General features: G+C 40.7%; 1 protein-coding gene across 1 annotated transcript in view; it reads left to right on the forward strand.

Annotated features, from left to right (window-relative positions):
* Window positions 1-11,313, forward strand: part of cdh8 (cadherin 8) — a gene marked incomplete at both ends in the record, with an annotated part of 216,287 nt that extends 204,974 nt beyond the window's left edge. Inside the window, 3 exons of the mRNA XM_080432908.1 lie at window positions 91-208; window positions 8,306-8,557; window positions 10,817-11,313. Of these exons, the coding sequence (XP_080289034.1) occupies window positions 91-208; window positions 8,306-8,557; window positions 10,817-11,313 (867 nt within the window). The remainder of the gene's footprint in view (window positions 1-90; window positions 209-8,305; window positions 8,558-10,816) is intronic.
* Between the last annotated feature and the right edge of the window lie 5,658 nt (window positions 11,314-16,971).

The following is a 16,971-nucleotide window of genomic DNA, read 5'->3' on the forward strand; positions in this document are numbered from 1 at the left end:
GGCGAGACGGCAAATCAAAGTAATGAATTGCTTGTCTGGTCTAATGGCTCCGTGCTGCATGTCTTTACGTTGCTCTGTTTTTCCACATAGGTGATCCAAACTATCAGCGCCGTGGACAAGGATGACCCAATTCAGGGCCACTATTTTGACTACCGCCTGGTGCCGGAGATGCTCAACAATCCCAACTTCACTATTAAACACAACCAAGGTAAGAAATACGACAAGCTGTAATGATCACAAAGCATGTGCCGGACATCCAAAAGAATACATTCCAAGGTGCAGGTCCAGAAGAACACATGCAAGCAAAAAAATAAATAAGAAAAAATATAAAATGTAGAGACTGCACGCTTGATATAGCTCCCAGGTTATCTTTTTTATGAGGTTGCCACCAAGGTAAACCGTGGTGGTAACCTCATAAAAAGATAACCTGAGAGCTGTATCAAATGTGCGGTCTCTACTCTTTTTTGTTAAGAAATACAAGGAATAAAGATCAAGATTTTCTTGCCTGGTGATGTGAGTGAAGTTTCTGCACATGTCTCCAGTGGTTTTCCATTCTCACCACTTTTAACCTGGCAAGGTCTATTTTGAGCATGGAGGTGAAAACTTCTAAAATGGCAAACATAGCAAACTGTATCAACAAAATCTAATTTTTATTTCATTTTTTTGGTTAACCCTTTCAGACCGAGAACGCATCTGTGTCATTTTAAGATTTCTTTGGCTGTTCAAAAATAGCAGATATACAAGCTCATAGCGCGGCACCGACTGCCGCGCTATGAGCTTGTAGATCAGCTATTTTTGAAAATTTGTGCAAATCTTTGAATAATATATATATTTTTCAAAGCGAACATTTGTAACTCAAGGTTACGAATGTAACCCCGGTTTCTTTACTCTCGGAGTAATCTTTGTTTCTAGGGGATTCTACAAATGTCTTCTAAATCCTAACAGTTATTTGAAAATAAATTATGTTTCTATAACCAGTGGTTCTCAAACTTTTTCATGTCAAGGACCCCCAAAATTATATGAATTTTGGCCGCGGACCCCCATCTCAAAAATGTTTTGTTCCAGGGACCCCCCAGAAGTTGTACAGTAACAGAGTTAAAAATGTTTGCTATGGAAAAATAGATATTCAAAGATTTGCACACATTTTCACGATTTTTAAAAAAATATTGCAGATCTACAAGCTAAAGGGTTAAATAATCCACAAGGTCAGACAAAGAAAAGGGGGGGGGGGGAAACCCCAGCAAAATAAGCCACATTGGTCTTGCAACTACTGTACAAACACGTGGGCTACGGGTTCTTGCTGTTTTTCCATTTTGCCAAATACGTTTCATTGTTGTCTGCAGACCCTGGCTGTGCCTGGAAAGAATGACAAAAAATATCCTGTGGCCACCATTCTTCAAAGAAATATGGCACACGGTGTGCCTGTGTCTCAGCCATTCCCACAGGTCATCTGAGGCAGGGAGGTGATAATGTAATATCTTTTTGAGACGAAGGAAGCATATAAGTAAATTATATAAGGCTTATATAAGTGTGTAATCCCTGTCCTGAGACACGTCGTCTAGTGTCTGGTGGAGATGTCTGGTGGATCGCTGTAGTTCACACGTTGCACATGTGAAAATGGAAAGCTAAAGGAACGGGGTCCTCGTGGTTTTCCTGCGTAGTGTTGCAGAGCAATGAACTGTAGGGTGAACCCCTGGGACAGTGATTCTCAACGCCCTTTTTGAATTTCATGGACCCCCCAGTCAATGGTGCAAAGTAACTAATTTACTCAAGTACTGTACTTCAGTAAAGTATTGAGGTATTTTTAACTTTACTGGAGTGTTTCCAATTTTCCATACTTTTACTTTTACTCCACTACATCTCAGAGGCAAATATTGTACTTTTACTCCACAACAATTATTTGAAAACTTTAGTTACTAGTTACTTTGTAGATTTTGATTATTATTACAAAACATACATTAACCACTTCGGTCCTATATACATTTCGGCCATTTGAAAATAGCCGATCTACAAGCTCACAATACATGGGATATTCTGCTTTTGTACTTTTACTGTAAATTTTGAATTCTGAACTTTTACTTGTAACAGAGTAAAAAAAATGTTTTGTTATTATTATCTCTGGAACACCTATCTACACAACAAAATCCTTAGAGTCAAAGACAGGGTAGGCTAAATTATGTTTTTGGTTAAAACAACAAAAGACAATTGTTTGTGAAAAATTCAACGATATTCTGATAGTGTTTTTTTCAGTAAACGGGGCTTCTCTCCAGCTCTGTAATAAACAGAATTTACATTTTCAGGTGGATTGGCAATTTCATCCAATCAGGAGAGAGCACCCATCTTCAATGTTATAGTTTTCCAGTTTCAATTTTGTCGTCACTTTCAATTTCACTTGTCATCCTGTATCCTGTATGAATTCTCTCTCCAGATTGGACACAATTGGTATCCTGATTAGTTTCCGTTTACTAAAGAGCTGGAGAGATAGGGACTCTCCTGTCACAGAACAAACACTCTAGCAATGGTGGTCCATTTGGTTCCATTTGTACACTCTCAGAGTTCCATAGCTGTAAGAGTCCATTTGGACCCCTGGTGGGCCCTGGACCCACCGTTGAGAACCAGTGTCCTAGGAGATGTGGCAGAATGGCAGATGGTTCTGATGTGTTTGTTAATCCAGTATTTTCTAAATAGTCTTCATAAAGTATGGCACCAGCCTTCTGTATTGATAAGAGGCTGTAGGCTATCTGACATAGCTAGCAGCTGTTTCTGGTTGACTATACAAAGACAACTGTAAACAAAAGAAATGACATGAAATGTGTCCAAAATTTAATCCTGCTAGTCTGTTGATTTCGTCGACTAAAACTATGACGAAAAATGTTCGTCGACTACATTTTTTCACCTGACGAAATCAAAATGAAATTAAAAGTAAGCTACGATGACTAAAACTAAGACTAAATGTATTGACAATTATGTCAACAAATAAAAACTAGACTAAAATGTTAGTGAGGGACTGGTGGAGAAGAGATCCAGTAGAACTAAAAGACAAGTCATTTAATGTTTGGTTGTGCTCGGGTGTTGCTCGACGCGTTGCGAGCTTGTAAATCGGCTATTTTCAGCATGCAACCAAGTGTAAAATCAGCCATTACGACACCATCAAGGCATCGTAATGTACAGGTAAATCAACTGTAGATTTACTCGACTACAATCTTATGATATTTAGCAGACTAAAACTAGACAAAAAAAATCAACATTTCAGATGACTAAAACATGACTAAAACTAAACAGAATTTTATTCAAAAGACAACACTGCTGCTAGGCTGCTACCATGGAAACATACATGTTAAGAAAAGTTAAGTAAGCAGCATTAAAGGCATATAATGTCAAGAAAATCTCACTATCTTTGTTTTGATTTAAAAAAGGAAATCAATTAATTTGTACACAATATTGAAAAATTACAGGTTCTATAAATACATTACATTTGATCGAATTTCAGACGGACAGACTATTGTTTGGAATGAGCTCTGAGATGTGTTGTGTTCTAAGCAAATTATTTGTATTTTGTTGATTGATCGAGTGACCGGTTAGTTGATTGATTTGTTGGTTGGTTGGTTGATTGGTTGATCGATTGATTAATGCCCCCAATGGATTGCAGGAATATAAAGCGGCACTTTCCATGTAAATTTAATGTATATTTAAAAATATGCAAAACATCCCCGGAGTCTCAGATGTGGTTTTATTTCATGTTTTATTTAATGTTTTTTAATACTGATGTGCTGTTGGATGTCCAAGCTTGAACTGAGATTGTAAAATAAGGTGTTTTATCCAAAACCAGTAGTTTTACCCAGGATCGCCCTGTAATATGGCCACCTTGCCCTTTCATTAAGAAGAAACTTGATAACTGCTGAATATATTGTTACTGGATTCCTGAGCAGAAATGTTTCACAAATATGAGTGCACTGCAAAATCCAGACTGTTAATGTAAAGGTAGGGTAAAGTCATATTTTTTGGTGTTTTTTTTTTAAAAGGTTAAAGTACTATATTCTGATAGTAATCATTGCTACAGAGCGTTTGTTCGGTCACAGGGGTCTCTCCAGCTCTTTAGTAAACAGAATATAGTACATTTTCAGGTAAGTGACAAAATGTAAGCCAATCAGGAGAGAGCACTGAAAATGCATTTTCTGTTTAATAAAGTGCTGGAGAGACATGGGAGACTCCTTTTACTGAACAAACACTCTATAGCAATGAGTACTATCAGAATATAGAGCTATTTAACACTTAATTTAACCAAAGTAAATCACTTACCCTACCTTTAACTTTTGCAAGTGTAAAACTAGCTTTTCCACACTCAATAACAGGACTTTGGAGTGTACACAATTCTCATAATATGAGAATTATGCCAAGACATGGATGCCTTTTCCACTCTGCATGCACGCTGTGCATTGAATACAGCCAAGGGTATTCACAGTAACTTGGATGTTCCATTTAGTTTGGACTCGTGTCGTTACACAGTAAAATCCTCAGTCTTAATGTGTCCTTATAAAACTGATAGTTCCGTTGCTTGATTCTGACTGGCTGAGTCCCCTTGTAAAATATGCAATAGAAACAAAACAATAAAGCATGCACAACATCCACTCACTAAAAACCAGGTTGAGGTCAGAATCCAAAAACACTGTGTCATGTTCCAAAGCTTAAAAATGTATTTGGTTCTAAACCTTTTCAGGCCGTGACCCCCCAAAAGAATCCTATTTGAACTGGGGACCCCTCATTTTGTTTGACTGAAAAGGTCTTAAAAGTCCTTAAATTGTCACTTCACTATCATCTGGGAACCCCCCCCCCCCCAAAAAAAATAATAAAAATTAAAAAATAAAATCATGTGGGGACCCCCCTTGGGATCCCGACCCACAGGTTGAGAACCACTGCTTTACACCATCGGACGTGCCGTTTCGAGCCTACCAGCTCTTCTTTGAACATATTCAATAAACACACAACTGTACTGCATGTATCGGTATCACTGTGGTAACGTCTTGTTTACAATATTCACCGTAAATGTTCAATGGATGTATTACTGTTTCGCGATTTAGTTTTTCCTATGGCAGGGGAAAAGGAGGGACACTTTTCGTCCTGTGTATGTGCAAGGTTTTACAAATCACTTTGAAACGAGGCGGAAACCGCGACGTGTACCGCTCAGTACCATCCATGCATTTGCGCGGCAACTTCCTCGTTTGTGGAGGGAGTCACAAGGACAACTTTCTTGGACAAATCATTCTTGTAATGAAGTTGGATTAAAAAACTGCATTAAAATTGCATTAAAAACAGATTTAATTGGGATATGATTTGCATGTTGTCCAAGGAAATGCACGCACATCCACTAATGATTTCAACAGGTGCAGGATTTTTTTTTTTTTAACTAATGAGCAAAGCAGAAAAAAGAAAAATATGCACACTGATTTGAGTGCTCCCAGAAAGAGTGATTTATTGCAATGTTTCCACCCAAAGGTCTTGTGTACCTGATGAACCTTATACTAATAAATCACACATTTCCGGGAGCATTCAAAACAGCGTGCAGATTTTTCTTTTCATGATTTTCATGTTGCCATGTGTGGTAACCGTTTTATAAAAGCAATAAGCCCACGCGAGGCCATGGTTTTCCGTCATTTTACGACAGCTAGGGGATTGTGGCACTCCTTTTTCACGTTGCCACAACGTCCCATAGCTGTCCACGGTAAACCGAGGCCTCGTGTGGCTTATTGCTTTGTTTCGTGGGTCCGTTTGGCTACAATTTGTACATTCTCAGAGTTAAACGAACACTCAGGAGTTTGACGGTGTTCACAGCCACATCCAGCCCACCTGTCCACTGTGTTGCCTAGTGTTTATCGGCTAGAGAAATGAAGCCTGCACTTCAGGGACTATTTCTATCTGAATGGACAGGCAGCTGCGGGAGACACTCCACTGATGAGACTGCAGCCATGCTGCTTTTGTTTCAGATGATGGGACTAATTGTAGGGATTGTGTGGTGAAGAGGCTATAGGGGGGGTTGTTGATGGACGGGGGTGGGGGGAGCGAGCACGGGCACTCAGGGGTCCGAGGATGCTCCATTTTTCTTTCAAACATTGGATTTCAAACATATCAGACGGTCTACTTTTCCCAAATGGAAATGCAAGTATTTAACCACTCAATAGCATCCCTATTCTTGGGGGGAACGTTCACCAAAAAGCCAATCTACAAGCTCAAAATGTGTCGTGTTGTTGGCTTGTGTATCTGCAATTATTTTGACTGAGAGATTTGGTGTAGAGTGGGGAAAAAAGGGCGGACCAAGTTCAGAGCCGATCCCAGTGAACTAGTTTCCTAGAGGGTTTAGTCAGAATTTAAGTGGTTAATTCCGGGTGAAGCAGGGATGAAACATGTCCCCACCGGCCATAAACATGAATGACCATGATATCAAAAGCAGAGACATGGATTTCCGCGCCCCTCCCTTCCCCCCCCCAGCAAATCAAACCCATCATCTTTTTGATCCATACAGTATTGACTAACCATACTCTTGTTTACAACACTTTTATTTTAGCATTCCAAACATTCCCCCGCTTTCGAACAGGAATTCTGGTGTGTCGCGTTTCCCCTTTTCCACAAAAACGCTGGAGCCCGGAGGAAAAGCGTTCCCCTGTTTTGTCATCTCCCCTTTTTTGAAAAGCAGAGGAAATGAAGGGGACGCGGCATGCAACAGTGGCTCAGAGGATGGCACATGTCGACCCAGAGAGGTGCCAGCTGCTCTTTGATGACATTCTCTGTGAAGCTGTCTGCTCATTAGTAGGCTCTCCCCCACCCCTGCCTCACTTTATCAAACGGCTCAAACATTCCCAAAAGAAATCGCTCCCGCTGCTGGTCTCTCTCATGGAAAAACGTACAGCTTTTCTTGACGGTCTAACCTTTTGGCTCGCTACTTGAGTGCGCATTGATGTGAGGAAAGGGAAAGTGGATCAGGTGATGTACAGCATGAAGAGGAACGTTCGTGTTGACTGTGCAAAGCTAATCAAAGGCCTGAGTGTTTTTTTGTGTGTTTGTGTGTGTGTGTGTGTGTGTGTGGGGGGGGGGAGATTGTTTGCACTGCTCTTCCCGTAATTGACGGGAACATATGCTATCAGTTCTACCACAGCGCACACTGCTTTGGGAAACATCACAACCTGCTATTCTACCAGTCTGTAATTCACCACATGTACCTTGCTCGGTGCTGTACTGTAACATACAGTACAGGACTTGTAAATAGATGTTTTATGTCTCTCAGCCCCATCGTAGAGAGACTGGTTCTCTCAGAATAGCACATAGAGGGTCCCCTGCTGACTTTAACCCAATGGAAGTACCGGATCACAAGGATAATGTCACGCTCTATTAATACAATACACATTTCCACCTTTTTTTTAATGCACAGTGTGATGAATAGAAGTCGAAGACACCGTGTTTTGGAACATGAATAAAGGAACACGATGTTATCGCTCGACCTCGATACCTTTGTGTGAATTGTTTTAAGAACTTTCAACCTGGCATCCCTATTTTGGGGCATGTCATTACAGGCACATATTTTCCAAAATGTTCAAAATGTAGAGCGCCTAGTTTCCACTATTCGCCATACAGCAAAGTATATACTGGAGGGCTTAGTGGTTAACATTAACCCTGGTGTCCCTATTTTGAGCAAATCTCTTTCACCTTTTCAAATTAAAAAAAAATAATAGTGAAAATAGCATATCTTCACATTGTGAGCTTGTACTGTAGTTCGCTTATTTGCAACAGTGTTGATTTCGTCGACTAAAACTATGACGAAAAATATTCGTCGACTACCTTTTTTCACTGACGAAAACTAAATAAAAACTAAATAAAAACTAAGCTACGATGACTAAAACTAAGACTAAATATATTGACAATTTTGTTAACAAATACGAACTAGACTAAAATGTTAGTGAGGGACTAGTGGAGAAAAGATCCAGTAGAACTAAAAGACAAGTCATTTTATGTTTGCGTGACACGTTGTGAGATTGTCGATCGGCATGCAACTACCGGTAAGTGAAAATCAGCCAAAAATAAATGTCCAAAACTGTAGATTTAGTCGACTAAAATCTTATGATATTTAGTCAACTAATAGGCTAAAACTCTCAACACTGATTTGCAATAATCTTGTAACCAAACAATCTTGGTTACAAACAAATGTATAGGTGGTTAAGTGGTTGAGAAAATATCCCCCTCTGTTTTCCTTTTTGCAAATGGAACCCTGTGGATTATGTGATCAACAGCTGTGTGTGTGTTTACTCTCTCCTACCAGACAACTCCATCAGCGTGCTAGCCAAGCACGACACCTTCCGGCGACAGAAGCAGGAGATGTACTTCCTGCCAATCATCGTGACGGACAACGGGAACCCGCCAATGAGCAGCACCAACACGCTGACCATCCGGGTGTGTGGATGCAGCAAGGACGGCATGGTGCAGTCCTGCAACGTGGAGGCGTACGTTCTGCCCATCGGCCTCAGCATGGGAGCTCTCATTGCCATCCTGGCCTGCATTATTCTGCTTCTGGGTAAAGATACTTTTTCATTTCATATTACCAGTGGTGGAAAAAGTACTCAAATGTTTTACTTAAGTAAAAGTATCAGTACTGCAATGTAGAAGGACTCTGTTACAAGTAAAAGTCCGGAATTCAAAATGTACTTGAATAAAAGTACAAAAGTATTGGTATCAAAATGTACTAAGTACTAAATGCAGATCTACATGCTCACAACGCGTCGCAATGCGAAGCGTTGTGAGCTTGTAGATCGGCTATTTTCAAATAGCCAAGGTATAAAATAGGGCTAAAGTGGTTAATGTATGTTTTATAATGTAATAATTTATATCTGCAAAGAAACTTGTAACTAAAGTTTTCAAATAATTGTAGTGGAGTAAAAGTACAATATTTGCCTCTGAGATTTAGTGGAGTAGAAGTACAAGTAAAAAAAGTAAGTACAATTGGAAATACTCCAGTAAAGTAAAAGTACCTCTGAATTCTACTTAAGTACAGTACTTGAGTAAATGTACTTAGTTACTTTACACCGCTGTATATTACAACATGAATCCTAAGCATTACTGTCAAATAGGATTAAACACCTTTTTACAGTTCTATACTGGCAGTTAATATCATGCAAATTCCCGGCAGTCCAAAACCAGAGAGACGAGCAAGACCCTAAAATCCCTTTTTTTTCGCTTGTTTGGGTACTTTATTCCTAATCCCTGCACATCACTTCCTGTTTAGTCTTATGTATGTATTCATTCATTCATTTATTAATTTTAAGTTGTATTTGTTCTGTGTTTCATACAGTACTGCCATGACAACTGAATTCCCCTCTTGGGAAGTATCAATCAATCAATCAATTTGTCTGTCTGTCTGTCTGTCTGTCTGTCTGTCTGTCTGTCTGTCTGTCTGTCTGTCTGTCTATCAAGCAGCCATCCAATCTCATAAACATGCAACAATAATCATAAAATCCATACCAGCATACCAGTCTAATTTTGACTTAGCCAATAGCAGAGATAAAAAGGTTTGTGTACATAAGTGCATGCAGTGTATACTTAACTAGATCTACACCTACATCATTTGTTGAAACCGTGTTGAAAAACACTCTGCAAGATTTAAAAGTTTCTAGGTATCATTAATTCACCCTCTTGAAAGTTACTATGCCATTTATTTAATCTAAAATCACTGTATTTCTCCAATACAAGCCATTCAGATTGTTCGTGCATCGGCATATAATTATGCCTGGGGAAATAGTTATTTAAAAGCGTTTTACCTTTAAAGTGAGTTACAGCTAAATTTACCTCCCCTAAAAAGGGTATTTTGAACGCTTATTTAATACGGACAATGTAAACAAAGACAATAAATACAACATTTTATTTATAAATTATATGGCCAATGTTGACAATGGACAATGACACTGGTATGGTCTTTTAATGTCCCTTTTGCGGAATTATTTTTAAGATATTTCCTATCCTCCTATCCCAGCAATAAATCATTCAGACTCAATACACAGTCTGTATCCTTGTGTTTTACTGCTGTATTTGCCAGACCCAGGGGGTCGGTCGGCCTACATGAGGCTTTGTCGGTCGGTCTGTCCCTCTTTTCCTACCCAGCCATTCAGATGTCGGCATGACGTCACCTCGACGTCACCTCGAGTATTTAACCACTAGGGGTCTGGCACATCCAGGTCTCCTGGTCTAGTTTAATACTTTATGAGGAGTGGTGAGGCATGTAAGATTAAAATGATATTCTATGTTTGCCTGCAAAAGTAGACAATAAAGTCATAGAAGGCAAATCACTTCACAATTCCTCATACTGGAAACGTATATGCCATTGACGTTGTCATAACTTATTATTTGTATTGTATGTACAATACATTGGAAAGACTTCACATCAGCTAAAACAAATATTGAATGGACATGAATGCCCTGTGTCTGTTATATTTCAATGATTTAACACATGACACCTCCACTTTCACATTCTGTGGCATTAAACATTTTAAAGTTGCAACTACAGGAGGAAATATGGAACATATTAAATAAAACATAATATATTGGACACTCTGTAAACTCTGGCACCCAAAGGGATCAATTGCGAGATTCCATGGCAAGTCATGCTCTACAATATTCTACAACTCTATACAATAATGCATGAAAGCCACAAGGCCGATGCTTCTCATTCCTGCTGTGAATAAAGTTTTTCATAGAGAGCATAACTATTATCCATATTAACGTATTCTTCCACTGCAATAAACTCTTGAACACTGACGTGTTCTTTTCCTTTTCCCAACAGTCATCGTGGTGCTGTTCGTCACCCTGCGGCGACACAAGAACGAGCCGCTGATCATCAAGGACGACGAGGACGTGCGCGAGAACATCATCCGCTACGACGACGAGGGCGGCGGCGAGGAGGACACGGAGGCCTTCGACATCGCCACGCTGCAGAACCCGGACGGCATCAGCGGCTACCTGCCGCGCAAGGACATCAAGCCCGACCTGCAGTTCATGCCGCGGGCGGGGGGCCAGCACTCCGGCCCCAACGGCGTGGACGTGGACGAGTTCATCAACGTACGGCTGCACGAGGCGGACAACGACGCGACGGCGCCGCCTTACGACTCCATCCAGATCTACGGCTACGAGGGCCGGGGCTCCGTCGCCGGCTCGCTCAGCTCGCTGGAGACGGCGTCGTCGGACTCGGACCAGAACTATGACTACCTCAGGGAGTGGGGTCCGCGCTTCAGAAGACTTGGGGAGCTTTACTCGGTGGGGGAAAGCGACAGAGAGACTTGACCTACGTTCCCGTAGAGAGAAAAGAGACGCTTTTGGTTTTTTCCTTCTTTTCCGTCCACATACTTGTGTGTTAAAAGAAACGCTATAGGGGGTTTGCTGGCTTTTAGAAACAGCTGTTTAAAGAGAAAAGAGAAAAAAAAAAGTTAATAACAAAGGGGTCACCTTTTTGTATCGTTCTTAGAGTGAGGTTTAGCAAAGTTCGTCCTCCACTACGTCAAAACGCATTGTAATTGCTGAGCCAAACTTAACAATGTCTTTTATTAGGAGATCTATGATTCTTTGTGGAGTGTAACTTTAGAATCCGTCCGTGGAGTGTCTAGCAGTATTTTTGGGTGTTTGTCATTTGCTGTGACTGCCAGAGGCATAAACATCCTGGGATTACTGGTAGTTGCCTTGATGAAAAAGACAGTAGGATGCTTTTTTTCGGAGGCCTGCTTGGACACCGTGGAAGAATGGACCGCAGCAAGGTGCAACAGGGACTCTCGTTTCACATCCACGAGCCACCCAGCCAATCGTTGATCTGAAACAAAAAGAAAATGTCAAAGTTACGTATGTGGGTCTACAGTACATCGGTGGTTATCAAAGTGGGGGTCCGGGGACCCTCCAGGGTTCCTCGAGGGGGTTCCAAATGGACCCTTACATGTCTGTGACTCAGAAAGTACAAATAGAACCAAAATGGACACTTACAGGTTCATGTTGGTTCCAGTTGTTCACTCTCAGAGTTATGGTGTTCCTTGAGAATTAAACACAAGTTTGAGAACCACTGTTCTGCGTTATCAAAATGAATGTATGTATGATTTGAAAAACAAGCAAAAAGACAAACCAATATGAATATTGGCTTTAAGGTGAATTTGTTATCATTTGATATGTACCCGGGGTGGCCACATTTCTAAACTATCTGAGCCCAGATGCTTTATACAATTCTTTGTATTTACACGCTACAGATGTGGATCGCAAGTGTTATTAGCTTATAAAAGGCTGAAGCGAAGACAAAAAAGAGTGAGAGAGAGAGAGACATGTAGAAACTCTGAGGCCTTCTTTTTACAGAAGCAAACATTAAATACAATTGTACTCAAATGTTTTTTGACGACAAAACGTGTTAATTCTTCATTACTGTTCTGAGTTTTTGTATATCTGTTCTTATATCATTTATTTCGTGCCGACGCTTTGAAGTGAGTGTGTTTAGATCCTTTCACAATCAGCTGTTTTTTTTTTTTCAAAACCACTGGAGTGCTACAGCCGGTTTAGACTTTGTCGTACAACAGTGACGTGCGCTGAAAATATTAATACTAATACTTATATCCACAAGCGGGTGGATTGGCTACTTCCGGATCACGACACTGTCGCACAACGGGGTATAAACTAGGCTTCTTTCAGACAGCCAAACATCCGATGCAGTTATTGCGGTTATTGATATAGCTTAGATGTTAGCAAAAAAAGAGCCTTTGGGCACTGTAACGTATCAGCTGATTTAATGAAACGGGCTCGAGGGAAAAGGGACTTTCTCGACACATACCTATCGTGCGTAAAATGTAAAATCATTGTGTTATCCTGAGTTACAAGTACAGCCGGTGACCGTTTGAGCACAATTAGCTGGAATGTTTTACCATGAGTATGTGTTAATATCCGACCCTCTAATACAGAAGATTCCATCTAGCAAACGCAGAAATGCATTTATTTAGCCCATGAAACCTGAGGATACTGATACAGAACCATGTGTGTATTGTGCTTACACTGTATGATATAGACAAAAAAAGACATAAAGTGTATATAGAGTTACTGCTAACGTCATTAGCTTTCAATGAGGTGGTGCGTAGGTTTTGTCTCTGCACGTTAGCCCTTGCACATTGACCAGAAGTCGTTAACGGCACTTCAGCTGCGTGCATACTCTCGATTTGTACTGATACAGTATTATGGCAGTTCTCAGTAGACTAAACGATATATATGAAATAGTCCTACATGCAGATCATATTTTCTACTGTGCTTTAATGCTTATAAACGTGTATGTTTAATTATTTACTCCCTGTACTGTAATCAAAGATACCCTGTATTGTTTCCTACTTTGTGAAATATATTTTTATAAATATTGCTGAATGAGTGTGCTTTTTTCATGCCAATGAGAGCAGGACATATCTGTCTTCAATAGCTTGACATTAGCACTACAATTTAACCCCTTACAAACCTACTGTATATATGTCATGGACTAGTGTCTGTAGGACCAGGGGTCTGTAGTAGGCCCCCACCTCTTTTTGTTCCCTCTACACCAAATCTCTTTGTCGAAAACAGCCGATCTACAAGCTTGTAGATGTGCTATTTTTTACTGAGTGTTCCTCTATCATGACATGTCCAGAATAGGGACACTAGGGCTCATGATTAAAAGTTTCACATGCAAGCATAGCAGACACAATAATGATTTGGTAGCGCTCTGAAAAGAGTGAAAGAAATGTTGTTTTTTAATATATATATATATATATATATATTATAATGTGTAATATAACATATCATTTTGAAACACGTTTGAAACAACCGCCAAAGTATATCTCATTGATGGCATGATTGTCTTCGGCCTGGCGAGAGAGTATGTTTTGCCCCCTGTCCGTGTCTGTGTGTGTGTGTGTGTGTGTGTGTGTGTGTGTGTGTGTGTGTGTGTGTGTGTGTGTGTGTGTGTGTGTGTGTGTGTGTGTGTGTGTGTGTGTGTGTGTGTGTGTGTGTGTGTGTGTGTGCGTGCGTGCGTGCGTGCGCGCGCGCGCCCGTCCGTCCGTCCGTGTGTCATTCTGTCTGTGTACAGCTAATCTCCGGCACCGCTTGATCGCAGCGAAACTCTGCACACACACTCCCTGGATGCCACAGCAGAACCTCTGCACCAAATTTTTCACATGGGCCTTTTATAGCGCCACCAGGAGGCCGATTTGTGCAAAACGTTTTTGACAGTACTCCTACAGATTTTGTTGCAAATCGGTACACAGTATCTCTATAGTCATTAGTAGAAACTGGTCTTTCAGATTTTTCATATTCCATCCTGATTGGCTAAAAATGGCTTTCAAAGTTTGCAGGATTGGTCCGTTTTGAACAAAATGCCTCAAATCATGAACACAGCGTGCAATTTCCGTGAAATAAAGCACACGCATTCTCACTAGGCAGAGGAAGTTATGTCACTAGAAAATGTTCAAATCAGCCTCATGGTGGCGCTATAACAGGCCGATTCATGTTTCATGTTATAACTGCACCGATCTGTGTAAAACTTTGTATGTGCACTCCTTAGAGGCCAAGGAACAACCTTTTTCACACCTTCCTTTTATAGCGCCACCAGGAGGCCGACTTATGTAAAAATGTAGATGTTTTCATATTCCATCCTGATTGGCTAAGATGGCATCTAAAGTTTGCAGGAGTGGCCTGTTTTGAACAAAATGCTGCAAATCATCAACACAGCGTCCGATTGTGGTGAAACTTTGCACGCACATTCGCATTACGTTGAGGAACAAATGCCACCCTTTCAACATTGCCCTATTATAGCGCCACCAGAAGGCAGATTTGTTGTTTTTTACTCCTACAAATGTTGTCCAAACATCACGCACATTGGTACATATTATCTCTCTTTCAAGTGATCAAGACGGATCCGTCCGATTTTTCACATTCCACCCTGATTGGCGAATTCCCAACATTGCTGGCCCACAAAAACCCACCTGACCTGGCGGAGACCTGTGCTCTGAGGAGCACTTTTTCTATAGTTTTCTGTCATTTCTGTCACAAAAACCTACCTGACCTGGCGGAAACCTGTTATAGTTTTCTGTCATTTTCTGTCGACGTGGAAAGCAGAAATGGACTATATACAGTATGAGTCGAGACCGTGTGAAGATTTTCAACCGTGAAGCCAAACTCCTAAAACGTCAGCGCGACGATGAAGAAGAAACGGAAGCACACCATCAAATGTCAACCTGCTTATCGTTTTCCCTTCCAGCGGCTCCCCCTTTAATTCCTATCAGTGATGTTGAAGGCAAACCCTTAATCCCTCAAAGTGGCTGTTTCTTTTTTCTTCTTTTTTTTCCAGTACATATACAGTACTCTGTCTTAAGGACATATATTATCAGTTTGACATTATGGAGAGGTAATTCAACTTGCAGGACACAGTGTGCCTGAGTAAATATGCTTAAGGGCTCGTCAGCTGAAGTGATTCCCAAGGCAACAGCGTCAGATAATTTTTATTCCGCATTTGGCAATGACCCTGACATTAACCGCTATTTTTATGCCTCTGCCGGCGACAGTCGTGACTGGAGGCCTTATGTTTCCAGGGTGGCTGTCCGTTCCTCCCACGCATGTCCGTCCGTCCGTCTGTCTGTCCGTCTCACCCGTCTCAACCTTGTGAACGTGATATCTCAGGAGCGCCTTGGGGGAATTTCATGACATTTGGCGCGAATGCCGACTTGGACTTTTAGGATGAACTGATTAGGAGTAGGTGGTCAAGGGTCAAGGTCACTGTGACCTCATGTCTGTACCAACCTCGTGAACGTGATAAAATCAGGAACACCTTGAGGGAATATCATGACATTTAGTGCAAACGCCCACTTGGGACACATTCATTAAATTCCTTCAAAGTCTTAAGAGTCAGACACAAATGTGAATGGCAACCGGTTGGTGAAGGCATACTGTACATCCGCAATGCGGTATTTCTGGTTATTCCACCTTTGGCAATGACCCGGCATTACATACTTGAGCCCATTTTATACTTGCATGATGGTGTCGCAAAGTGAGCATAGCTGATCAACAAGTTCACAATGCGTCACAGACACTTTGTGAGCTTGTAGATCAAATAATGTGTCATTTGAACTTTTTCACCTTTAATGACATGCCCCAAATAGGGATCCCAGGTTTAAAGTGTTTAAAGCTGCAAACCGTAACTTTCTTTTGTGGATAAAACATAATTTTGACCAATCTGTATGGTAGCATATGTTAATACTATATAACTAATACAAATGTGGTGGTTGTAGTTGGTCTACCTTCTCTTCTGTGGAGACATTTAGCCCCTGTGGTCGGGTAGGACCACTACTGGTTGACTAGTGGTATTGCATGAAGGTCAAGGCACTATATCCTCTGCCAAAATAGGCTTTCCCTTTTGTCTCAACAGTAGAAATTCCGGCACTCGCAGGTTTGAAACTTCGTAGGAATACAAGTAAAAGTTACGGATTGCAGCTTTAATGTCAGTCTTTTGACAAACAGGAGCAGGGATTTACAAAGAAAGCAGGCAAACATATTCAACAGTCGGAGCCGATGAATACATGCTGGATTTCGAGAGTAATTACCGGTATGCACTATTGTGTTTGTGTTTCCGACATCATTTCCATTTCAATGTATGTCTCATCAAAAAGACCAAAAATAATAATGCCCACAGTGAATTGATCTCAATATGTTGCTGTGAGTGAAGAGAATATTTACCAAGGGAGATAAAAGTTATGCATGAAAATAGCCGTGATTATATTAATTATATTGAACTAGTGTACAAAGCATCATTTTATACGGCAGCAACAATCATCTGCCCTTCACTGTGTTGCCGAGTGAGCATTAGATATAATTCCATTTTTCTTTCTCCCACATCTTTTAAAAAGAGATTTATTTATTTTTGAATGTCAGCTGTCATCTTTCTTAATCTTGTTGAAAGATTAG

Source organism: Gymnoscopelus braueri, assembly GCF_963280865.1.
Source record: "Gymnoscopelus braueri genome assembly, chromosome: 1".
NCBI classification, from domain to species: Eukaryota; Metazoa; Chordata; class Actinopteri; order Myctophiformes; family Myctophidae; genus Gymnoscopelus; species Gymnoscopelus braueri.